The 25,373-nt window shown below is 47.2% G+C and overlaps 1 protein-coding gene and 1 long non-coding RNA gene across 4 annotated transcripts in view; one reads left to right on the top strand and one right to left on the bottom strand.

Annotated features, from left to right (window-relative positions):
• The window catches only part of RPTOR (regulatory associated protein of MTOR complex 1), a 496,675-nt gene that overhangs the window by 468,857 nt on the left and 2,445 nt on the right, over positions 1–25,373 (top strand). For all 3 annotated transcript variants that reach the window (XM_033960074.1, XM_033960072.1, XM_033960073.1), the window contains 5 exons: positions 1,034–1,140; positions 14,768–14,895; positions 15,908–15,994; positions 16,866–16,982; positions 25,127–25,256. In XM_033960074.1, coding sequence (XP_033815965.1) covers positions 1,034–1,140; positions 14,768–14,895; positions 15,908–15,994; positions 16,866–16,982; positions 25,127–25,256 — 569 coding nt within the window. The remainder of the gene's footprint in view (positions 1–1,033; positions 1,141–14,767; positions 14,896–15,907; positions 15,995–16,865; positions 16,983–25,126; positions 25,257–25,373) is intronic.
• The window catches only part of LOC117367500, a 57,311-nt gene that overhangs the window by 9,448 nt on the left and 22,490 nt on the right, over positions 1–25,373 (bottom strand). The gene's annotated exons all lie outside the window — the stretch shown is intronic.

Genomic DNA, 25,373 nt, shown 5'->3' on the forward strand with positions numbered 1-25,373 from the left:
TCCATATTTAACGTTACAAAATGGTGATTCATTATTTCTAGCTTATCTAGTCTAAGTTGAAGCTGTTTGCCAACTGTGCTCCAAAGCGGTCTGCACGGGAACGAGGATCACGGGAATCCCACGGGTCCTGCGGGGGTCCCGCGGGAATCCCACCCTAACACACGGGACTCCCACGGGGACCCCCATCTGGCCCACGGGAATCCCACATCGACCCCCCTCTAGCCAATGGGACTCCCACAGGGATGGAAGGCTTTGGAAGCAGGGTTCCTCCATATAATATAATAGACATGTCTGCCTTAGTAAAAGAGGGGGTTTATAAGTTAATTACCTGAACAGAAAACAAAAAAAGGGTTCCACCAAAGAGATTCCATAAGGAAAACAGCAGCGCAAACACAAAAGAAACTGTGGAATTGATGATCCTGTCAGAAGTAATTGCTGCTTTTTATGGGGACGGGCAGGAATGGAGGTAACTCCTTGTGGGGATGGGTGGGGGCGGAGAGGATCCTGACAGGGATGGGTGGGGATGGAGAGAATCCTGGCGGGGATGGGTGGGATTTCTGTCCCCTCGCAACTCTCTAGTCTGCACCTCTGTTGTTACTTCAGCTATCCATGCGGAGCCAGGAGCTGGGAGACCCACCATTTTGGCTTCAGCTACTTTTCCTTTCTCCCAGTGTCTTTGCAGAGTTTGTAGCCATACAGCATTAATTCAGCAAGTGAACACTGCAATCAGGTTTGTTGAAGCTGGGAAAATATTTTGTTGACAAATTAGGCTGATAAGATGTTTACTGTGGGGTCATCCAGAACTGCAGAATCGCACGTTCTCACAGCTCCATGGCTCTACCGGAAGACCTCGTATTCTGTTTTAAAGCAATGAAGTAAGAACAGAGCAGAGAAACTTCTGCCTCTCTTGGGTCAGGTCTGGACTTTGTGATTTTTCCTATCCTGTTAGTTAACTTGTTACCTCACCCCAAACCTGCTCTGCTGTTGGAACAATTTATTTATCTCAGCCTTGTGATTTTGTTTCCCCATACAGGAGCTGGGATGGTAGTGGACTGGGAACAGGAGACGGGGTTCCTTATGACTTCAGGGGATGTACGTATCATTCGCATATGGGACACAGACCGAGAGATGAAAGTTCAGGTAAGGTTTTCAACCTCTTTTATTGTGAAGCGTGTGTGGGCTTGCAGCTGATGAGTACATGGGGGCAGAGCTGTTAATGGCATCTATTGTCTTAAAATATACAAAATTAAGGCCTGTGTATAACTAGAGAAACTGCATGGGAAATTTAAATGTTAATTTTGCAAACTTGTAACCTCCAAAGCTTCACAGATGCACCAATGCATAAAGCACTTCTATTACATCCTCCAGGTGATGCTATCATTGGTTTCCAATACAGGAGAAAAAAGACAGAGGCAAAAAACCCCAACAATCCAAGGAGAAAATCATCTGTGTCCAAAAAAACTCCAAAATTATCATTTCCCAAAAGATTCTACAAATTATTTGTTCTTACATAAAGTGTCCAAAAAATATCTCAAAAAATACCAAAATGCACCACTTAGCTCAGAGGCAAACTCCCGGATATTTCCATGGATAAAACAGAATCTTAAAAGTAGATTTTCCATCCCAGATAGCTGCAAAGACCGCATGAAAAATCCAAACCTTGACAAGGGCGCTCGTTTCGCTATAGCTGCGTCAGGAGGTAAATATCAGTTTATCTTTCACTTCAAGACAGGATGTTGTCAAAATGGTGGCTCCATAACATAACACACCCATAAGAACATAAGAATTGCCTCTGCTGGGTCAGACCAGTGGTCCATTGTGCCCAGCAGTCCGCTCAAGCGGCGGCCTTTAGGTCAAAGACCAGTGCCCTAACTGAGACCAGCCCTACCTGCGTCCATTCTGGTTCAGCAGGAACTTGTCCAATCTTGTCTTGAATCCCTGGAGGGTGTTTTCTCCTATAACAGCCTCTGGAAGAGTGTTCCAGTTTTCCACCACTCTGGGTGAAAAAGAACTTCCTTACGTTTGTACGGAATCTATCCCCTTTCAACTTTAGAGAGTGCCCTCGCGTTCTCTCTACCTTGGAGAGGGTGAACAACCTGTCCTTATATACTAAGTCTATTCCCTTCATTATCTTGAATGTTTCGATCATGTCCCCTCTCAGTCTCCTCTTTTCAAGGGAGAAGAAGCCCAGTTTCTCTAGCCTCTCTCTGTACAGCAACTCCTACAGCCCCTTAACCATTTTTGTCGCTCTTCTCTGTCCTTTTTCATGGCCCAGTACAGTGGCATGGTAACTGATCAGCAACTCAAAAATATTTAAAGAAATATAGTTCATTCTCATTCAGAAAAAGGCATTCCACTCAGTGTCCCCAAGCCCCATTGAGTTCAATCTATAAATCCAATGCTGTTCATGTTGTCTCATAGTAGATGACAGCAGATAAAGACACGAATGGTCCATCCAGTCTGCCCAACCTGATTCAATTTAAATTTTTTAATTTTTTTCTTAGCTATTTCTGGGCAAGAATCCAAAGCTCTACCCGGTACTGTGCTTGGGTTCCAACTGCCGAAATCTCTGTTAAAACCTACTCCAGTCCATCTACACCCTCCCAGCCACTGAAGCCCTCCCCAGCCCATCCCCCACCAAACGGCCATACACAGACACAGACCATGCAAGTCTGACTAGTACTGGCCTTAGTTCAATCTTTAATATTATTTTCTGATTCTAAATCTTCTGTGTTCATCCCACGCTTCTTTGAACTCAGTCACAGTTTTACTCTCCACCACCTCTCTCGGGAGCGCATTCCAGGCATCCACCACCCTCTCCGTAAAGTAGAATTTCCTAACATTGCCTCTGAATCTACCACCCCTCAACCTCAAATTATGTCCTCTGGTTTTACCATTTTCCTTTCTCTGGAAAAGATTTTGTTCTACGTTAATACCCTTCAAGTATTTGAACGTCTGAATCATATCCCTCCTGTCCCTCCTTTCCTCTAGGGTATACATATTCAGGGCTTCCAGTTTCTCCTCATATGTCTTCTGGCGCAAGCCTCCTATCATTTTCGTCGCCCTCCTCTGGACCGCTTCAAGTCTTCTTATGTCCTTCGCCAACTTTATCACATCTCCGCCCTGTGACGTCGACTGTATTTGGTCTAGTATCATACATTTCAGATCTTCAAAGCAATGACCATGTTGTAAACAGTGACGTACAACTGGGCTTCCTCTTTCTTAGAGTTCACACAATGCCGATGTTCTACCAATTATGTCTGGCCAATATATAACTGGTTACAAGCCACCATGTCGCATATATCACATTTTTAGGGTTACAAGAAGTGGCAAATTGCAGTGGGATCTCTTGATTTTCCTTCACCCAGTAAAAGGAAGTGCCCTCCACAGTAATGGCACAGATCATACAATTTCCACTTTCCACATGCCTAACTTGCTGAGACTCATTCATCAACCAAATGTCAGACTTACACAGTGTATCTGCAAGATTTGTATTTCGAGTATAGGCAAGCAAACATCTAGACCGAGCAAATCTTCCATGTATTGACATTACAATCCAATGCTTTTTGATAACACTGGCCAACACTCATTTTGGTGCCTCAAATGTTAGACCTGTTTCTGGGTATATTTGACCTGCTGATTCCAAAAATAGAAACATGATGGCACATAAAGACCAAATGGCCCATCCGCAGTTAAATTGATGTAACGGTTTCATTAGAGCGATTATGCTTTTATGAGGGATTCCGATTGCTCATTCTTTCAGTTACAAGAAGACAGTTGTGATACGGTGTTCTGCATTGAGAATCAGACTCCTGAGGCAGGCCTTGTAGCCGAAACACATACGTGTGCCGAGTCTTATTTGTCAATAAAGATATTGAGCAGCACAGGTCATTCTCCCTGTTTTCTTTTGTTCTACCGTGACGAGATAGAATCTCCTGTTTGGGTCTTCACCTTTATTTCTCACGTTTGTTTCCAGAAGGGAATCCCAAAATATCCTTTGGGTAACCCCTTTATCCCAGGACAAGCAGGCAGCATATTCTTTACGCATGGGTGACGTCACCGACGGAGCCCCCGGTACGGACCTTTTTAACTAGAAAGTTCTAGTTGGCCGCACCGCGCGTGCGCGAGTGCCTTCCCGCCCGACGGAGGAGTGCGTGGGCCCCAGTTTCTTCGTTTCCGCGGAGCGAAGAAGACGCGTGTTTTTTCAACGGCCGTTGAACTAACTTTTTTGCCTTCCCGCTCGCGAATTTTTTCCATCTTATTTTACTTTCTACCTTCGGGTTGCCTTTTCTTTTGATTTATTAAAAAAAAAAAAATCTTTGATTTCTTTCCCTTTTTTCGACTTTGCCCCGGCGGGGCCTGTTGCCATTATACAGGCCTCCGGGTTTGATTTTGCGGAGGCCGTATTCCCATTCATGCCCCCGCAGCCCGGTTTTAAGAAGTGCCAGCGGTGTGCACGCCCGATCTCCCTCACTGACTCACACAATTGGTGCTTGCAGTGTTTGGGTCCGGAGCATCGGGCGGACTCCTGCACCCGCTGTGCCACTCTTAAAAAGCGAACACTCAAGAATCGCCAAATTCAACAGAACATCTTATTCGGCACCGGGTCTGCGATGGACTCCTCGGCATCGACGGCGGTGCCATCAAAATCGACACCAACTACTTCGACACCGCCCGACCCAACATTGTCGCCGCTGGCGCCAGGTAAGCCGGCTAAGAAGCCTTCCTCTTCCCTCGAGCGCCCGCCAGCCACAGTGGCGGCACCGACTTTACCGGCTTCACGCCGGTCCCGGAAACGCTCCGCCCCGATTTCGGTGAGTACCTCGTCATCGGCCTCCTCATCGCCGGGGCGTGGAGCGGCACCTAAGGAACCGAAACAAAAGAAAGCGGTTCCGGTGCCACCCCTGGATGACCGCATCGCGGCCATCCTCCAAACACAACTACAGGAACAGCTGCAGCATCAACTCCAGCACCTGTTGCCTACTATCCTGGCACCGCTCCTTTCGGTACCAGACCGGCCCGAGCCCCGTGCCGAACAACCGGTATCCACCCCATCGGTACCAATCAATACATCCATGCCGATTCTCTCGGCTGAGCAACTCCACGCCCATCCTGTGGTTCACTCCCATACCACTACGGATCCGCCTCGGGACCGGGCGGGGCACCGTTCTTCCCGGGACCGGGATCGACACCGATCTTCCTCTCCCGGTACCGTTTCGGTACGCTCTGGTAAATCTTTATCTAAGACCCACCATACCGAGCCTTCCACCCCGGTTTCTCGGCATGCGCACCCAGAGGTCCGGGACCCAGACTTATGGGAAGAACCCCCCCCCCCGGTACCGAGGAGGATGTCTCCTCATCCGACGAGGACCCCTCAGCACCCGATACCACCTCCAAACCTGAGCAATCCTCCTTCTCAAAGTTCCTCAGGGAGATGTCAGCCGCTTTGTCTCTCCCTCTTGAGTCAGACTCCAAAAAATCCCAAGCCTTTCTGGAGGCCCTGGATTTTGAGCAACCACCTAAAGAGTTCCTTAAATTACCCGTGCACGACATCCTACGGGAGACTTTTTACAAAAATTGGGAGAACCCTCTTACAGTATCCGGGGCTCCCCGCAAGTTGGATAACCTCTACCGAGTTATCCCGATCCCGGGGTTCGATAAGTCCCAATTGCCCCATGAGTCTCTTCTAGTTGAATCCACCTTGAAGAAAACTCAGGGCTCCAGCGTCTATGCCTCCACCCCTCCTGGCAGAGAAGGCAAAACTATGGACAAGTTTGGCAAGAGGCTCTATCAGAATGCCATGCTGGCCAACAGGGCGAACAATTACTCATTCCATTTTTCATTTTACATGAAACACTTGGTCCAACAGCTGTCCGCCCTCCAAAAATATCTTCCAGAGAGAAAGATTCCACTTTTCCAACAGCATATTTCTGGTCTCCTTCAGCTGAGAAAATTTATGGTCCGCTCTATCTATGATTCCTTCGAACTGACCTCCCGTGCCTCTGCCATGGCTGTCGCCATGCGCCGCCTGGCCTGGCTGAGAGTATCGGATTTGGACATCAACCACCAAGACCGTCTGGCCAACGCTCCCTGTCTCGGAGATGAACTTTTTGGGGAGTCCCTGGATTCCACCACCCAGAAACTCTCGGCCCATGAAACCAGATGGGACACCCTGATTAAGCCAAAGAAAAAGGCCCCACCTGCTCGACCCTATAGGACACAATCCTCCTATCAGCGCAGGTTCTCAGCCAGACCACTCAATCCGCCTCCACAACAACCTCGGCGGCCCCATCAGCAACAACACCATACCCAGGCTCGTTCTCAGTCCAACCAGCCTGCCAAACCTCTTCCACCTTCGAAACCATCTCAGCCCTTTTGACTCTTCTCTCCAGGGCATAGCCAGTCTTCCACCTTCATTGCCTCTTCCACAACCAATCGGAGGCCGTCTCCACATCTTCTTCAGCCGTTGGGAGATCATCACATCGGACCAGTGGGTCCTCAACATCATACGCCACGGCTACTCTTTCAACTTCCAGACGCTTCCACCAGACAATCCTCCCGTAGAGTCTGCTTCTCATTCCTCCCAAACCCCCCTCCTCCTGAGGGAGGTCCAATCCCTCCTTCTTCTCAATGCCATCGAAGAGGTGCCTCCGGAACAAAGAGGTCGGGGATTCTACTCCCGCTACTTCCTGGTTCCCAAGAAGACAGGAGACCTCCGTCCCATTCTCAATCTCAGGGACCTCAACAAGTATCTAGTCAAGGAGAAATTCAGAATGCTCTCCCTTGCCACGCTTTTTTCTCAACACGACTGGCTATGTTCCCTGGACCTCAAAGAGGCCTACACTCACATCCCAATCAATCCGACTTCACGTCGCTACCTGCGGTTCCAGGTACAGCACCGCCACTATCAGTACAAAGTACTACCTTTTGGCCTTGCTTCATCACCCAGGGTGTTCACCAAGTGCCTTATTGTGGTGGCGGCCTTCCTCAGGTCTCACAACCTCCAGGTGTTCCCCTACTTAGACGATTGGTTGGTGAAAGCACCTACGTCTCCACTTGTGCTACAAGCCACTCATCACACCATCTCTCTCCTCCATCTCCTGGGGTTCGAGATCAACTACCCCAAGTCGCATCTGCTTCCCACACAGCGACTTCAATTCATTGGAGCAGTTCTCGACACCACACTAATGAGGGCGTTTCTCCCCTCCGACCGGCAACGGACACTGCTCCACCTCTGTCGTCAGGTACTCCTTCATCAATCCATTCCGGCCCGACAGATGATGGTCCTCCTCGGCCACATGGCCTCGACGGTCCATGTACTTCCTCTGGTGCGACTCCACCTCAGGACACCTCAATGGACGCTAGCCAACCAATGGTCACAGACCACGGATCTTCTTTCTCATCCCATCTCTGTGACATCGTCTCTTCAGCAATCTCTGCAATGGTGGTTGAACTCCTCAAATCTTTCCAGGGGTCTACTCTTTCATCTGCCCCCTCACTCCATGATTATCACCACGGATGCCTCCCCCTGTGCGTGGGGAGCTCACCTCGGAGATCTACGCACCCAGGGACTCTGGACCCCCCAGGAGCGTCAACATCACATCAATTTCCTGGAACTCAGAGCCATGTTCTATGCTCTCAAGGCCTTCCAGCACCTTCTCTGTCCTCAGGTTCTTCTCCTGTGCACAGACAATCAAGTCGCCATGTACTACATAAACAAGCAAGGCGGCACTGGTTCTCGCCTCCTTTGTCAGGAGGCTCTCCGCATCTGGACCTGGGCCTCAGCCCGCAATCTCTTCCTCAAGGCTGTCTATATCCAGGGCGAACAGAACTCCCTGGCCGACAATCTCAGCCGCATTCTTCAACCTCACGAGTGGATTCTGGACCCCTCAACACTCCACTCAATCTTTGCTCGCTGGAGCACTCCGCAGGTGGACCTCTTTGCAGCTCCTCACAACCATCAGCTGCCCCAGTTCTGTTCCAGACTCTTCTCTCCTCATCGCCGGACCCCAGACGCATTCCTGCTCGATTGGACGGAGCGGTTCCTCTATGCTTTTCCTCCGTTACCTCTGATGTTGCGGACGTTATCCAAACTCCGCAGGGACAGGGCCACCATGATTCTCATCGCCCCTCGGTGGCCTCGCCAACACTGGTTCTCCCTCCTGCTCCAGCTCAGCTCCAGAGAACCCATTCCTCTCCCTGTGTTTCCTACTCTACTTACACAGCAGCATCAGTCTCTACTACATCCCAATCTGTCCTCGCTCCACCTGACAGCTTGGTTTCTCTCGGGCTGACCTCTCCAGAGAATCTATCTCAGCCTGTTCGTCTCATTTTGGACGCCTCTAGGAAACCGACCACCCTCCAATGTTACCAACAGAAGTGGACCCGGTTCTCCTCTTGGTGTCTACTACATCATCACGATCCCACCTCATTGGCGGTGGAAACTGTACTGGACTATTTGCTCTCTCTGTCCAATGCTGGCCTCAAGTCTACCTCAATCAGAGTCCACCTCAGTGCCATCACTGCGTTTCATGAGCCTATCCTCGGGAAACCTCTCACGGCTCATCCACTAGTTTCCCGATTCATGAGAGGCCTCTTCAATGTCAAACCGCCTCTGAAGCCTCCTCCTGTTGTCTGGGACCTGAATGTGGTTTTGTCAGCCCTCATGAAACCACCTTTTGAGCCTCTTGCCACAACCTCACTCAAACTTCTCACATGGAAGGTGCTTTTCCTCATCGCCATCACCTCTGCCAGGAGGGTTAGTGAATTGCATGCACTGGTCGCCGATCCACCGTTCACTGTTTTTCACCATGACAAGGTGGTTCTGCGTACCCATCCTAAATTCCTTCCCAAGGTGGTCTCGGCTTTTCACCTCAACCAGTCCATTGTGTTGCCTGTCTTTTTCCCGAAACCTCATTCACATCCTGGGGAACAGGCGTTACACACTCAGGATTGCAAGCGTGCCCTGGCCTACTATCTTGACCGTACAAGGGCTCACCGCTTGTCCCCTCAGCTCTTCCTGACCTTCGATCCTAACCGTCTAGGTCGTCCTGTCTCTAAACGGACGCTGTCCAACTGGCTTGCCGCCTGCATCGCGTTCTGTTATGCTCGGGCCGGTCTGTCACTGGAAGGTGCTGTCACGGCCCACCGGGTCAGAGCTATGGCTGCTTCTGTTGCTTTCCTCCGTTCCACACCCATTGAGGAAATCTGCAGGGCTGCCACCTGGTCCTCAGTTCACACGTTCACTACTCACTACTGCCTGGATGCTTTCTCCAGACAGGATGGGCTCTTCGGCCAATCTGTTCTACAGAATTTATTTTCCTAATGGCCAACCATCCCTCCTCCCTCTCTGCTTGCTTGGAGGTCACCCATGCGTAAAGAATATGCTGCCTGCTTTTCCTGGGATAAAGCACAGTTACTTACCGTAACAGGTGTTATCCAGGGACAGCAGGCAGATATTCTTACGTCCCACCCTCCTCCCCGGGTTGGCTTCTTAGCTGGCTTACCTTAACTGGGGACCACGCACTCCTCCGTCGGGCGGGAAGGCACTCGCACACGCGCGGTGCGGCCAACTAGAACTTTCTAGTTAAAAAGGTCCGTACCGGGGGCTCCGTCGGTGACGTCACCCATGCGTAAAGAATATCTGCCTGCTGTCCCTGGATAACACCTGTTACGGTAAGTAACTGTGCTTTTTGGTCATTTTACCCTCCCTAATGTTCTCTCCTTTTATGGTTCTCTTCTGTACTTTAAAATATTGAATTGTAGTTCTGTCCCTCTTTACCTTGTGTATAGATTAGTCTGTAAGTCTGTCAGTTTTTTTTTTTTTTTAAATTAATGTTGTATCTCGCTTAGTAAAACTAAATAAGTGATTTATCAAACTAAAATAAAATCTGAAACTTGAAAACTTGATTTGTTTTGTAAAACACTTACAGAACTTTTAAATCCATCTGTAAAATCACACCTACATAGAAATTGTGAAGCTTTGAGGTTTCAAGTTTGTAAAATGTAATATGTTTAAATTTCCCACACAGTTTCTCTAGTTATATGCAAATTTTAATTTTGTATAATTTTGTTTCCTGGTAGGCTAGATTTATGGTCATAATGTTGTAATGCCTAGATTTCCAGATTCCTGCTCGAGCTGATCACTCTGTGTGCTGGCAATAGGTATTCTCTCCTGCAGTTGTGCTTAAACTGGTCCCCAGTGGAGGTTTGGGGATATCCCTGATAAATGTAAGTGAGCACCTTACATTCACAGCAGGAGGAGCTTAACCAAAAAACCTTGCTACCCCACCCACGGGGAAGATGGATTTTCCAGTTGTAACTGAAAAACCGTGAAAATTGCTCTTGGTGTCTGATCTGATGATGACATTGTGCAGTGGGGCAGGAAGGATTGGTGATGCGGTGGGCGTGCTGTCATTTGCTGAGGGCATTTTGGGCAGATGGAAATAAATGTATTCTCCCCTATAATGCTCCACCCCCTTGATTTATGTTCATGTTTCACATAGGTGTTAGACTTTGAAATTGAAAACAAATAAATGTAAAAAAGAGTATCTTGAGCCATAAGGTCAGAGTGGGGTTGGGGGGGAAGGAAGAGAAGCCATGCTTTAGTAGGGGATGATAAGGAAAAAAGCAGAAAAAAGAGTGAGAGGGAGTTGTTGTTTTTTTATAGATTCCTTTTCTGGGTCAGATCTATAAATTTATTGGGAAGAATGAAGAGAATAGTGTATAGTGTTATGCCATTTAATGGAATCCACCTTGAGTGAAGTGGTTTGGTAACTGTGCTAGTCCACTTTGTAAGAAAGTATATAGAAATCGAAATCAAAGGAATAAAGGTGATGAACCTTTTTATTAGACTAACTTACTGCATTGTTTGATTAGCTTTCAGAATTCACCTAAAAGCATAAAGTGTTATTTAATAATGCAAATGCCCTGATAAACCATTATTTGTTTAGCCGGCTGAAAAATAACCCCATGTTAGCAATTAGAACAAGTAATTACTCCCTACCATCTGGGAGGATCTGGGTTTATGGGACTGGTGGTGGCAGAGAATGACCTGAAGACATAGGGACTTGTCAGTCTGCCACTGATAACCTGCGTCAGAGCAGGAGATTAACTGATGAGAAGTGAAATGCTCCAGTTGGCTGAGACCAAAAGTCCCAGGCTGCTGGATCCAATCTTGCTAAAAAGCCAGCCGTGCTGGATGTTTCATCTGACAAGACCACCACTTCCCACTCACACTAATTAGCCCTTTTATGGAAATCTGAGCCCTGGCAGTAGTACCATCGAGGCACAGTGCCATCATTTTGAGAGCCAGCAGAGCAGGAGTGGAAAGGGGGGGATGGTGCTTCTATTTTAAGGAGGGAGGGGTACAGGGATTGGAAAGAGGGACAACCAAAATCTGGGGAGCCTGAGGAAAAGGGGTGGGGTTTTTTTTGACAGATTGGGCACTTTGAACTGATACTTCCCCTTATTCAAGTCCTGACTTGTCCAGTGCCCAAATTTGGCCCAACATTGACTCTCTGGGTCTGATCTCTCCATTGACAATAGGTACTGGCTGAATATCAGGGGGTGGCTTGTGCTCACAATGTTCGATTTCTTGGAGGAAAGAAACACAGATTAAAATTAAGTTTCTTGGCCAACGGAGCCAGAATCAGTCTCTGAAGCTTTTCCAAATTAACTAGCTCTGGATGAACATTAATTAGAATATTTAGACCCAACACTGGATAATTAGAATTCTCTTCTGTGGTGGTGTTTTACCTCTGCAATTTCTGGAGCAGCAGACGTCGGTAGGATGAAACGATTGTAAATTAGCAGTGATTTATTTTCCGTTTTAACATAGTAACATAGTAACATAGTAGATGACGGCAGATAAAGACCCGAATGGTCCATCCAGTCTGCCCAACCTGATTCAATTTAAATTTTTTTTTTTTTTTTTTCTTCTTCTTAGCTATTTCTGGGCGAGAATCCAAAGCTTTACCCAGTACTGTGCTTGGGTTCCAACTGCCGAAATCTCTGTTAAGACTTACTCCAGCCCATCTACACCCTCCCAGCCATTGAAGCCCTCCCCTGCCCATCCTCCTCCAAACGGCCATACACAGACACAGACCGTACAAGTCTGCCTAGTAACTGGCCTAGTTCAATCTTTAATATTATTTTCTGATTCTAAATCTTCTGTGTTCATCCCACGCTTCTTTGAACTCAGTCACAGTTTTACTCTCCACCACCTCTCTCGGGAGCGCATTCCAGGCATCCACCACCCTCTCCGTAAAGTAGAATTTCCTAACATTGCCCCTGAATCTACCACCCCTCAACCTCAAATTATGTCCTCTGGTTTTACCATTTTCCTTTCTCTGGAAAAGATTTTGTTCTACGTTAATACCCTTTAAGTATTTGAACGTCTGAATCATATCTCCCCTGTCTCTCCTTTCCTTTAGGGTATACATATTCAGGGCTTCCAGTCTCTCCTCATACGTCTTCTGGCGCAAGCCTCCTATCATTTTCGTCGCCCTCCTCTGGACCGCCTCAAGTCTTCTTACGTCTTTCGCCAGATACGGTCTCCAAAACTGAACACAATACTCCAAGTGGGGCCTCACCAATGACCTGTACAGGGGCATCAACACCTTCTTTCTTCTACTGACTACGCCTCTCTTTATACAGCCCAGAATCCTTCTGGCAGCAGCCACTGCCTTGTCACACTGTTTTTTCGCCTTTAGATCTTCGGACACTATCACCCCAAGGTCCCTCTCCCCGTCCGTGCATATCAGCTTCTTTCCTCCCAGCATATACGGTTCCTTCCTATTATTAATCCCCAAATGCATTACTCTGCATTTTTTTGCATTGAATTTTAGTTGCCAGGCATTAGACCATTCCTCTAACTTTTGCAGATCCTTTTTCATATTTTCCACTCCCTCTTCGGTGTCTACTCTGTTACAAATCTTGGTATCATCTGCAAAAAGGCACACTTTTCCTTCTAACCCTTCAGCAATGTCACTTACATACATATTGAACAGGATTGGCCCCAGCACCGAACCCTGAGGGACTCCACTAGTCACCTTTCCTTCCTTCGAGCGACTTCCATTAACCACCACCCTCTGGCGTCTGTCCGACAGCCAGTTTCTGACCCAGTTCACCACTTTGGGTCCTAACTTCAGCCCTTCAAGTTTGTTCAACAGCCTCCTATGAGGAACTGTATCAAAGGCTTTGCTGAAATCCAAGTAAATTACATCTAGCATATGTCCTCGATCCAGCTCTCTGGTCACCCAATCAAAATTAAATAACAAGATACAAATGTGGCTTTTGATGAGAGAGTGGAGATATGTCCTTTAGTACAGGGTAAGGGCTGGGAAGAGGGCCATATTGTGAGGTTCACTGGGCTTGTCCTTAGGGATCTGCCTGCTGGTTTCACTGGATAGCCAAATGCACAAACGGGCACAGTAGTTCAAATCCTTCAAAAATATAATGAAGGGGAGCATGCAGTGCAGCGGTTAAAGCTACAGCCTCAGCACCCTGAGGGTTGTGGATTCAAACCCACGCTGTTCCTTGTGACCCTGGGCAAGTCACTTTGTCTCCCCATTGCCTCAGGAGCTGGGACAGACAGGGAAAAATGATTAAGTACCTGAATAAACTCATGTAAACTAGAGAATGACACGGGGACAAATTTTTTCCCGCCCTTGCAGGAACTCAATTTCCTTGTTCCGTCCCCACCCCATTCCTGTAAGCTGTGCCTTAATTGCACAAACCTCAAACACTTATGTGTTTTGAGGCTTGTGCAGATGAGGGCGGAGCTTGCAGGAATGGGGATGGTGAAAAATTTGTCCCCGTGTCATTCTCTAATGCTCTGTGAATTCCCCCGGGAGAACGGTATAGAAAATTGAATGTTTGAATGAAAAATATAATGAAGCTGGAGCCAAGGGAATGCGTTGAAAGCTCACACCCTCCTTTTTTGTCTGCTTTTTATTCTTCTTGTACCTCTAAAAACAAATGTCACACATGTGGTCGCAGAGGCGAGAGACAAGGACTGGGATCATGCAAGCTTTTCTGTGCTCTCAGCTGCTGATTTACAAGGAGGAAAATTGGGGCCATGGTAGGAAGGAAGAGTTTCCTTTTTTGCAGTGGGAAATCTCTTTGTTGTTGCTACTTCCTTGGGCTCAATTTGTACTTCCTCCCTCCCTTCTCACTGTAAACCAAATTTCATTTTATGATGAGTGGTAACGCTGTGCATTGATTTCAGGCCCCAAGAACCGTCAAGTGCAGGGCAATCAGTACTCTATACACCCAGGCAAATTTCCCATAGCCCTAGGTCTCTCTCTTCATTTCTGATGTGCTTCTTCATTTGCAGCAGTAGCTGACAGTAGTTTTATTGGGATGGGGGGGGGGGGTCTGATAAAACTCCCAGATTCTATAAATGGCGTCCAGATTTGGACATGATCCTGAGAGCTGCACACAAATTAGGTAACAAGATTTTAACAATCAATTTGCTGCTAACAAGCAATTATTGACTTAATTGCCACTAATTTTCATTTGCACATAGATCTGTTTTGTGCATGATTCAAAAAGGGGAATATAGCCATGGAGCAGCGAGCATTGGCAGTTCAGGGCATCTGTGCACAACTTACACGCCACATTTCAGTCCTTGTGCCCCAAACCAGTTCCACAAATCCCTGCTCGGTGCTGTTCTGTCAAGGATGGTCATTTGCGGAATCTGGCGCCCCACAGCTCCTTTGTACTTTGTTTTGCATTGTTCTCTGTAGCTCTTTTTTCCTACCAGGATATCCCAACGGGGGCTGACAGCTGTGTGACCAGCCTATCCTGCGACTCTCACCGCTCACTGATTGTCGCTGGCCTGGGAGATGGTTCGGTCCGTGTATATGACCGCAGGATGGCTCTAAATGAATGGTAATGTGGGTTTACAAATTCATCTGTGCCTAATTAAAAGGCAGCCTTTGCAGAGAAAGGCAAACTGAGGGGCAGATGCACAAAGCCCCTGTCAAACAAGCCAAAAATATCCCTGGTAGTCCAGTGGTCAGCAGAAAGAAAGAATTGACCGTGACGATTCCACAGAAGAAACCAAAAACTCACTATAGCTTTCATATACCACAGCAGAAGGGATGCCTCCTGCCTCAGGGCATCCTGGGATGCACTGGGAGGGGCCTAAACACCATATAGGCCTCTGATGCACAAGGCACATTTTGAAGAGACAGGCCCTGAGGTGTAGGTATCCTTCTTGCCCTGCTATAGAAAAGGTGTGGTGGGGAGGGTTGTCCTTTTTGGGCTGGGGAGAGGAGGAGAGTCGTCTAGTGGGGGCCGGCTTGGCCATTGGACTGCCATTGGGGAGGTCTGGTGGAGTGTTTTGTTTTTTGTTAGGATCGGTGGTTCCCTTGTGCCTACATGCCCCAGGAAGTTCTGAGCCCTTTAGCGACCAATGCTCAACAGTAAGTTTGCATGCTGTTAGTGTTGTGCATTGGCTGGTAAAAGCAAGCCGGAGTTGGTGCATCTGCCCCTGAGGCTTGTGATCCGCTAGTAGGTAGTGTCACTGTGCTGCTGTATTGCCGTCCATGAGATTCTTCCTTTGGCAATGTTGTCTCTTCTGAGATTGTCAAATGCAGATTCTTAATCTTTACCACTACTCTGCTTTTCATGTTTCTCCAGAGGGACGGTGGTGGCTGGTCAGGGTAGCGCTCCTTATTTCTTACAAGAGGCTTTTAGGGGCCTTGAAAAGCCTTCTAGTTCTGTAGCTGTACTTTTTGGGCATCCATTGGAGTAGCTAAGTTTAACTAATTCCTTTCTCCCTCGTGCTTTTGCTTCTGGTCACTCAAGCATTTCTTTGGCTCTCCAGTTTGAATATCTTAAAGGCAGCCAGTTGCATTTACTACTCTCCTTCTCTGTTCCTCTCTCTCACTGTCCACAGCCGTGTAATGACATACCGTGAGCACATGGCCTGGGTGGTGAAGGCCCACCTGCAGAAACATTCCGATGGGAACATCATAAGCGTCAGGTACAAACTCAACAATCATGCTTCAACTCTTGTTAGGGCTAGGAAGAGTGCCTGAGGGGGCTTCAACTCTTCACTAGAGAGCTGAAAGTCAGGACCAAGTCATGGTCTGCGATTATTGGCCCCAGTTGCACCAGTCCAGGGTAATATATGCCCAGTATTTCTCCAGTCTGCAATGCCACAAATCTAGACTGCTTAGATAACCAATTTGCTGTATAGCAAATGCATTTACTAACTGAAAAGGTTTGTGTATTTAAACCAACTGAGCCTGCTTCTCCTATGTGGTTGTGGTTGTGGTAATATAGCCCCTAAGAGGAAGCCAAAACCCCAAGCAACTTATAATCTGCTGCTACTTTAAGGGCCAGGGGCCAGAAACAGCCATCGCTTAAAGGGGACAAATTTGTCTCCCCCTTAGCATGTTCTCTGTAGCCCATTGCATTAAGTACATGTGACCTGGTACTATCCCACAGAACCCCCCCACCACCCTTTTTCCTTCTGTCTATTCCTCTCCCTATGTGCCCAAGCATCCTTCTAGAACATAAGAGTTGCCATTCGGGGACAGAGCAAAGGTCCATCAAGCCCAGCATCCCCTTTCCAACAGTGGCCAGCCCAGGTCACAAACACCTGGCAAGATCCCAAGGATTAAAGCAGATTTTATGCTGCATATCCTAGGATTTCCCCAAGCCATCTCAAGAATGGCCTATGGACTTCTCTTTTAGGAAATCATCCAAACCTTTTTTAAAACTGCTAGCTTTCTCCATCACCTTTTCTACCTGTCTTTGACCACCTTAAGATCATCTGATACGATCACCCCAAAGTCCTGCTCTTTTTGGGGTCTTGTAGTAACAAATGTCTGCACCTTCTGTCTCTGCAGTGTGAATGGAGACGTGCGGTTCTTTGACCCCCGGATGCCAGACTCTGTGAGTGTGCTTCAGATTGTGAAGGGGCTGACAGCTCTAGATATTCATCCTCAGGCAAACCTATTTGCTTGGTAAGTACAAATCCTCCTTGCATATTTACATTAAAGATTAACAAGCAAGGTATAGATGAGACTTTATTGAACTAACCTGATTGCAGAAAATTCTCAAAGAGCAAATCCAGAGGGTAAGATGGGATCATTTAAAAGGGTGTCTCTGCTATCCCTCTTATTGATTACAACCAGGTTTCACGGGTACTTCTGTCTGGCCCAGGACAAGCAGGCAGATATTCTCATGTATGGGTGATGTCATCTGACGGAGCCCCGATGCGGACGCCTCACAAGCAGACTTGCTTGAAGAAACTAGAAGTTTTGAGTCGCCCGCACCGCGCATGCGCGAGTGCCTTCCCGCCCAGTGCACAGGGCACGTCTCCTCAGTTCTTAGTTTTCTGCGGAGCCGAGAAGTCCGTCTTTGACTCTCTGCATTCAACTTAGTTCACTTTTGCCTTCTCTCGACCGCGGTTGGTGTTCTTTATTCACAAATCGCTGTTTTATTTTATTTTATTTGTATTTATCTAGTTTAAAAAAATTTTTTCGTCTTCCGCAGCCCACAAGCTTCGACCTTGCAGCGGCTGTTTTTAGGCCTATGTCCCGGCCTGCTACAGACTTTAAGAAGTGTAGCAAGTGTCGGTGTGCGATCTCTCTCACTGACCCTCATAGACGCTGCCTCAAGTGTCTGGGGCATAAACATCATCCCACGTCGTGCCTGCCTTGCCAAAAACTTCAGCCTCATGCTTTTAAGCGTCGTTGCATTCAAGTACACAAGCTCTTCCAGATGGAGTCTTCGACTGATCCCTCGACTTCGAAGGCGTCTTCTGCTTCGACTTCCATCGAGCCTCCTTCCACGCCTCCTGCTTCTACCTCGAGCCTCATCAAGCCTTTTTCGTTTGCAGCGGCTCTTGCTTCGACATCATCTGCGGTATCTTCCCCTGTTTCCTCAGGTCAGATAGCTCAGCAGTCGGTTCCGCCGGTGGTGATTAAAGTGTCTAAGACTCCTAAGTCGAAGCACACTCACACTACCTCGAAGGAACCTCCAGCCAAGACAGGTGGACCGGTTTCAGACACGGATCCCACCTTGCCGGCTTCTTTCCAGACCATTTTAGAGAAGCAGTTTCTTCAGTACCTTACCATTATGGATCCTAAATTGCTTCCTATTATCCTGCCTGGGCATCCAGCAACCCCCTGCAAGGTCGAGCCGCCTCCTATGCCCCGGTTGGAGCCACACTCTTTGCAGGGAGGAGAGTCTCTGCGAGTGTCTGGTCTGCCTCCTAAGCACGAAAGGCAAGGAGTAGATTCTTTGCGAGTGCATAGACAGGATTCCTCACATTCTCAGCAAGGAGCAGAGTCATTGTGAGTACATCGAGGTTCCTCCTCCAAGCCTCTGGAGCTTCGATCTACAGCCTCTAGTCCTATTCATACATTGGCATCGGCTGCTTCCGTCTCCGAGGCAAAATCTCCTCGATCCTCGAGGTCCGGTTCTAGACACAATTATTTTTATTTTTTTTTTTTTTTTTTTGAAGTTTAAGATTTTATTAAACAAAATGAAGACAGTACACAGGCAGCATGCCAACAGCAAAAGTACATTGCCCATATGAAACAACAACAGAACCCCCCCACCCCCCCCACCGAGTGATACAATATATGCTTAAAACAAAGGAAGATGACAAAGAAAATAAGAAAAATTTCAAAGTAAACCTCGCCAGGAGCTATAACGAGACCACTGTCGATGAAACGTTCCACAGGAATCATTATTTAAAGCTGTCAATTTGGACATCAAGTAAATTTGGTCAATCTTATGTAACAGTTCAGTATGAGAAGGCAAAGAGTCACGCTTCCAATATGTGGCTACTAAAAGTCTGGCTGCCGTAGCAACCAGGGCCACAAAATGATTCTGATCCACATCCAAACTCCCCAAAGGATAGTTAAGTAAAAATATTTCCATACGCAACAGGATGGGTAAGTGTAACACATCAATCAGCAGTCGTTGAACCATCTTCCAATAAGGTACAATCTTAATACAATCCCACCACACATGTCCAAAGGAGCCCAGACATCCACAATTGCGCCAACAGTGCCCGTCCCCACAGTGATAGAAACGGTGCACCTTTTCTGGCGTAAGGTACCACTGGAATAGCATCTTATATCCCTGCTCCACTAAGGGAGATGCCAAGGAGACTCTCAGCAGTGTACCATAAAGACAGTCCCATTGTCGATAATCCAAGGCCCTCCCCAGCAAGAGTTCCCAACGATGTTCATATGTGTGGGCCTGTGGTCTAGTGTATAAAAGAGCCCTATAGAGACGTGAAATAAGGCCCACCCCAGATCCCATCCTAAATACTTGTAAAAAAGCAGAGTCTGCCCCTTCCCACTCCGGGATCACCCTCTTCACCATAAAATCTCGAAGTTGGACATAGGCGAAAAAATCAGTCGAGGGGAGGTCATATATAGATTGCAAGGCAGCAAAGGGTACCAGTTGTCCACCCATTACCAGCTGACCTAGGACCCTAAGACCCTCCATTTCCCAACGCCGAAAAATCCCAGTATCTTTAGCAGGCAGAAAATCAGGGGCAAATCTAATGGGATCTAGACACAATTATCACCATCGTTCGAGACCTTCATCGAGGCATTCTTCACGGCATCGTTCTCACAGGATATTCCATCTTTCTCGAAGCCTTGTTCTACTCCGACCTCGACCAGACCACCGACTCCTCGTTCCAGGTCTCCGATGCCGGACCTCGAGGATATCCCGGCCTCGATTGCCTCGACCAAGTCGCCAGGTTCCTATGAGACTTTTTTCCATGCCGAAGCTTCTTCTTCGACACATGCTGCCTCGACGTCCTCGAGTCCTTCTCGAGACAAGGCCTCACCGGATCAGCTGTCTTTTTCATCTTTCCTACGACAAATGGCTGTAGATTTGGATGTTAAATTGGATACTGGCTCCAAATATTCTAAGGAATATCTTGAAGTCATGCGTCTCCCTCAGCCTTCGGCAGAGAGTCTCAAGCTTCCACTTCACAAGCTTTTGGACCAGACTTTTACTCGATGCATGGAGACTCCATTTTCTATACCAGCAGTTCCTAGAAAATTGGACTCAAGGTATAAATCGATGCATCACAAGGGATTTGACAACTCACAGTTATCTCATCAATCCCTACTAGTTTAAACTTCCTTGAAAAGATCCCATCCTTCCAAGGTCTATGCTACAGTCCCCCCTGGCAGGGAGGGGAAAACTATGGACAAATTTGGACGTCGCATCTACCAGAATGCTATGATGTCCTCTAAAGTCCTCAATTATAATTTTTATTTCATTACTTATTTTGAATTTCTTCTTTCTCTACTGCTGAAATTTTTGACTTACATGGATAATCATATGCATTTTGAGTTTCAAGAAGTCATTGCTTCTTTTTCTCAGTTGCGTCCCCATCTCCTGCAATCATCTTACGATGCCTTTGAGTTATCTGCCCGACCCGCTGCTTGCTCTGTGGCTATGCATCGTCTTGCATGGCTTCGTACCATTGACATGGACCCTAACCTTCAAGACCGCCTGGCTAACATCCCTTTTTGACGAGTCCATCGAGGCATCCACTAAAAAATTATCTGACCATGAAAAGTCATTTGTTTCAATTGTCAGACCTAAACCAAAGCCAACACCTGCCAAGCCTGCACGTCCAGCTGTTATCTATCAAAGGTGTTTTGCTCCAAAGCCAGCTCCTTATACTCACCCTCCTCTGAAAAAGCAGCCACCTCAGAAGCAACAGAAATCCCAACCTTCTGCTGCACCTAAGGCTTCTCAGCCTTTTTGACTGTTTAAAACAGAGCATAACCTCCACCGTTCTGTCTCTGTCTCCTTTCCCCCTATAGGAGGATGTCTCCATCATTTTTACAACAGATGGACCTTAATTACATCAGACCTCTGGGTACTTACCTTCATCAGAGAAGGATACTCTCTTCATTTCACTCAGGTTCCACTGGAGCTTCCTCCAAGAGAGTATCCTTCCAATCCATCCCAGACCCCCCTTCTTCTTCAGGAAGCTCAAGCTCTGCTTTGTCTCCATGCCATCGAACCAGTTCCTTTGGACCAGCAGAACAGGGGGTTTTACTCACGTTACTTCCTTGTTCCGAAGAAGAAGGGCGATCTTCGACCCATTCTGGATCTCAGGGCTCTCAACAAATTTCTAGTCAAGGAAAAATTTTGCATGTTGTCCCTGGCATCCCTTTATCCCCTTCTCGAGCAGAGCGACTGGTTATGCTCTCTGGATCTCAAGGAGGCCTACACTCATATTCCCATCCATCCGGCCTCCCGTCAATACCTCAGATTTCGGGTGGGGAATCTGCACTACCAATATAGAGTTCTACCCTTCGGCCTGGCCTCGTCTCCGAGAGTGTTCACCAAGTGCCTGGTAGTGGTAGCAGCAGCTCTATGGAATCATGGTCTTCAGGTATTTCCCTACCTTGACGACTGGCTCATCAAAGATTCCACATCTCAAGGGGTTATTGTAGCGACCCAACCAGCTACCTGGTTCCTACAAAGTTTGGGATTCGAAATCAACTTTCCCAAATCTTAACTTCAGCCCTCTCAGAATCTACAGTTCATTGGGGCTGTTCTGGACACTGTCCAACTCGGAGCATTCCTTCCACAACAACGCCTGGCAGCTCTTCTTCAACTCTGTCACACTGTGTCTTCCCGCTCTTCCATCTCAGCGAGACACATGATGTTGCTTCTGGGTCACATGGCCTCCACGGTACACGTGACTCCTTTTGCCAGACTTCACCTCAGAATTCCTCAATGGAGCCTGGCATCTCAGTGGACGCAGGCTTGCGATCCTCTTTCTCGACACATTACAGTCACTCCTTCTTTGAAGAAGTCTCTCCGTTGGTGGATGCTCTCTTCCAATCTTTCCAGAGGCTTGCTTTTACAAACGCCCCCTCATCAGAAGGTCCTCACGACAGACTCGTCAACCTATGCTTGGGGCGCTCATCTCGATGGTCTCCGTATTCAAGGCCTCTGGACCAGTACGGATTGTCAGTGTTATATCAATCAGTTGGAACTCAGAGCAATCCTCAAAGCTCTCCATGCTTTTCAACATCTCCTTCACGACACAGTAGTCCTCGTCCGCATGGATAACCAACCATGGACAACCATGTATTATGTCAACAAACAGGGAGGGACAGGATCTGCCTCCCTTTGTCAAGAAGCTCTGGAGGTTTTGGGACTGGGCGATCCGTCGCAACACCTTCCTCAAAGCTATCTACATTCAAGGGGCTCAGAATTGCTTGGCGGACAACTTGAGTCGTCTCCTGCAACCTCACAAATGGACTCTCCATTCCTCATCTCTTCATCATATTTTCTCACAGTGGGGAACGCCTCAGATAGCCCTCTGCAGCTCCCCACAACTACAAACTACCTCAGTTCTGTTCCAGGATATACTCTCCTCACCGCCTCGAAGCAGATGCTTTTCTTCTAGAATGGACGAATCTGTTCCTCTACGCATTTCCTCCATTCCCTCTCATTCTCAAGACTCTAGTCAAATTGAAGAACGATCATGCCACCATGATACTTCCTTCTACTTCAACTCAGCAGCAGGGAGCCATACCTTCTACCAGTTTTTCCTTCTCTGTTTACACAGAGTCAAGGATCTCTGCTTCATCCCAACCTGCAGTCTCTGCACCTGACAGCCTGGTCCCTCTCAGCATAACACCTCTTCAGTTTTCTCGATCTGTAAGAGACATTTTAGAAGCTTCTAGAAAGCTTACCACTCGACAAAAATGGACTAGATTTTCTACATGGTGTTTTTCACATCATAAGGAGCCTCAACATTCCTCCTTATCTTTTGTTTTAGATTCTTTTGCACTTATCCAACTCTGGCCTCAAGTCTACATCCATACGAGTCCATCTCAGTGCAATTGCAGCTTTTCATCAGCCTATTGAAGGGAAACCCCTCTCTACTAATCCGGTGGTTTCCAGATTCATGAAAGGACTTTTCAATGTTAAACCTCCTCTCAAACCGCTTCCTGTGGTTTGGGACCACAATTCAAGTAAAAGGATCTACTTTCCCCCTCGAACAAACCTTAAAAATACTGGGAGTCACACTAGATAAACATTTATCCCTGGAGAAACACACAGACATCACAGTTAGGAAATGCATCGCGGTGCTATGGAAACTCCGCACCATTAAAAAATACTTTGACGAGACCTCATTCCGCCTGCTAGTACAATCCTCCATCCTTAGCATACTGGATTACTGCAATATTATTTACTTGAGCTCCACGAAGAAAACCATTAGAAGACTCAAAATGATCCAGAACACTGCGGTCCGCCTCATATTCGGCCTGAAAAAATGGGAACATGTCATCCCTTTCTACCACAAACTTCACTGGCTACCCTTTGAATCCAGAGTCCTATTCAAATTTGCCTGCTTCTGCTATAAAACAGTATTTGGCCTATCCCCAAGCTACTTAAACCCTCACTTCTATCTGAATCACATAAACAAGCACTCCTGCAGAATTCAGCTCTTCGCCTTCCCCTCCCTAAAACTATGTCATTACAAAAGATTCCTTGATAAAACTTTTGCCTTCCAGGCTGCCAAACTGAACCCATGGCTAGCCCAAATTGTCCTTGAGGCCCCCACCTACCTCGGGTTTAGAAAATCTCTCAAAACTCACCTATTCCATGGACAAGACACCTAACACCCCTCTCCAATGAACAACAATCTCCTCCTGCCCCCTTCCACCTCTCTTTTCCCAACCTACCCACCCCCTTCCCCCCTAACCCCCCCCTCTCTCTCCTAACTTCATTCTACCTCCTTGCTCCTAATATTGTTCAATTGTTTTCGAACCACTTGTTATTTATTACTTGCTTCTAATAGTGTTCAATTGTTTTTAAACCACTTGTAATTTTTTGTTAATCTAATGTAAACCGCCTAGAACTCCTTCGGTATGGCGGTATACAAAAATAAAGTTGTTGTTATTATTATTATTATTATTATAATGTTGTCCTTTCTCAACTCTTGAAGCCTCTATTTGAACCAATTGATAAGGCTCATCTGAAGTATCTCGCTTGAAATGTGGTATTTCTCATTGCCCTCACTTCTGCTCGACGAGTCAGTGAGCTACAAGCTTTAGTTACTAATCCACCATTCACTGTGTTCCATCATGACAAGGTGGTTCTTCGTACTCATCCGAAATTCCTACCTAAAGTGGTCTCAGAATTTCATCTCAACCAATCTATTGTCCTTCCAGTATTTTTCCAAAGCCTCGTTCTCACCCTGGTGAATCAGCTCTTCATACTCTGGACTGTAAACATGTTTTGGCCTTCTACTTGGAACGCATCAAACCACACAGAACTGCTCCTCAACTTTTTGTCTCTTTCGATCCAAATAAGTTGGGACATCCAATTTCTAAACGCACCATCTCCAACTGGATGGCGACTTGTATCTCTTTCTGCTATGCCCAGGCTGGATTACCACTTCACAGTAAAGTCACAGCCCATAAAGTCAGAGGAATGGCAGCTTCTGTAGCTTTCCTCAGATCGACACCTATTGAGGAAATTTGCAAGGCTGCTACTTGGTCCTCAGTTCATACCTTCACATCTCACTATTGTCTGGATACTTTCTCCAGACGGGATGGACAGTTTGGCCAAACAGTATTACAAAATTTATTCTCCTAAGTTGCCAACACTCCCACCATCCCATTCTGTTTAGCTTGGAGGTCACCCATACATGAGAATACCTGCCTGCTTGTCCTGGGATAAAGCACAGTTACTTACCTTAACAGGTGTTATCCAGGGACAGCAGGCAGCTATTCTCACAACCCACCCACCTCCCCGGGTTGGCTTCTTTGCTAGCTATCTGAACTGAGGAGAGCGCCCTGTGCACTGGGCAGGAAGGCACTTGCGCATGCGCGGTGCGGGCAACTGGAAACTTCTAGTTTCTTCAAGCAAGTCTGCTTGTGAGGCATCTGCATCGGGGCTCCGTCGGATGACGTCACCCATACGTGAGAATAGCTGCCTGCTGTCCTTGGATAACACCTGTTACGGTAAGTAACTAACTGTTCTATCTCTACTGAGCCGGTTTGGTCTCTGTCTCCAGATGCAATACTCTTATATCGGCACAATGCAATCAGCCAAATATCGTGTAACCTTTTCTCTCTCTCTTTCTCAGTGGCTCCATGAACCAGTTCATTGCTGTTTACAGTGGCACTGGAGAGCTGATCAGCAACATAAAATATTACGATGGGTTTATGGGCCAAAGGATTGGAGCCATCAGCTGCCTGGCATTCCATCCTCATTGGGTCAGTACACAGCTGAGCCCATACAGCCAGACTTTAGTAACAGACCAATGACACTAGGAAATCCTAATGTCAACATTTCACTCTCACTAATCCTACGTTATCTCCATGTTCCAATGA

Source organism: Geotrypetes seraphini, chromosome 10 (assembly GCF_902459505.1).
Source record: "Geotrypetes seraphini chromosome 10, aGeoSer1.1, whole genome shotgun sequence".
NCBI lineage: Eukaryota > Metazoa > Chordata > Amphibia > Gymnophiona > Dermophiidae > Geotrypetes > Geotrypetes seraphini.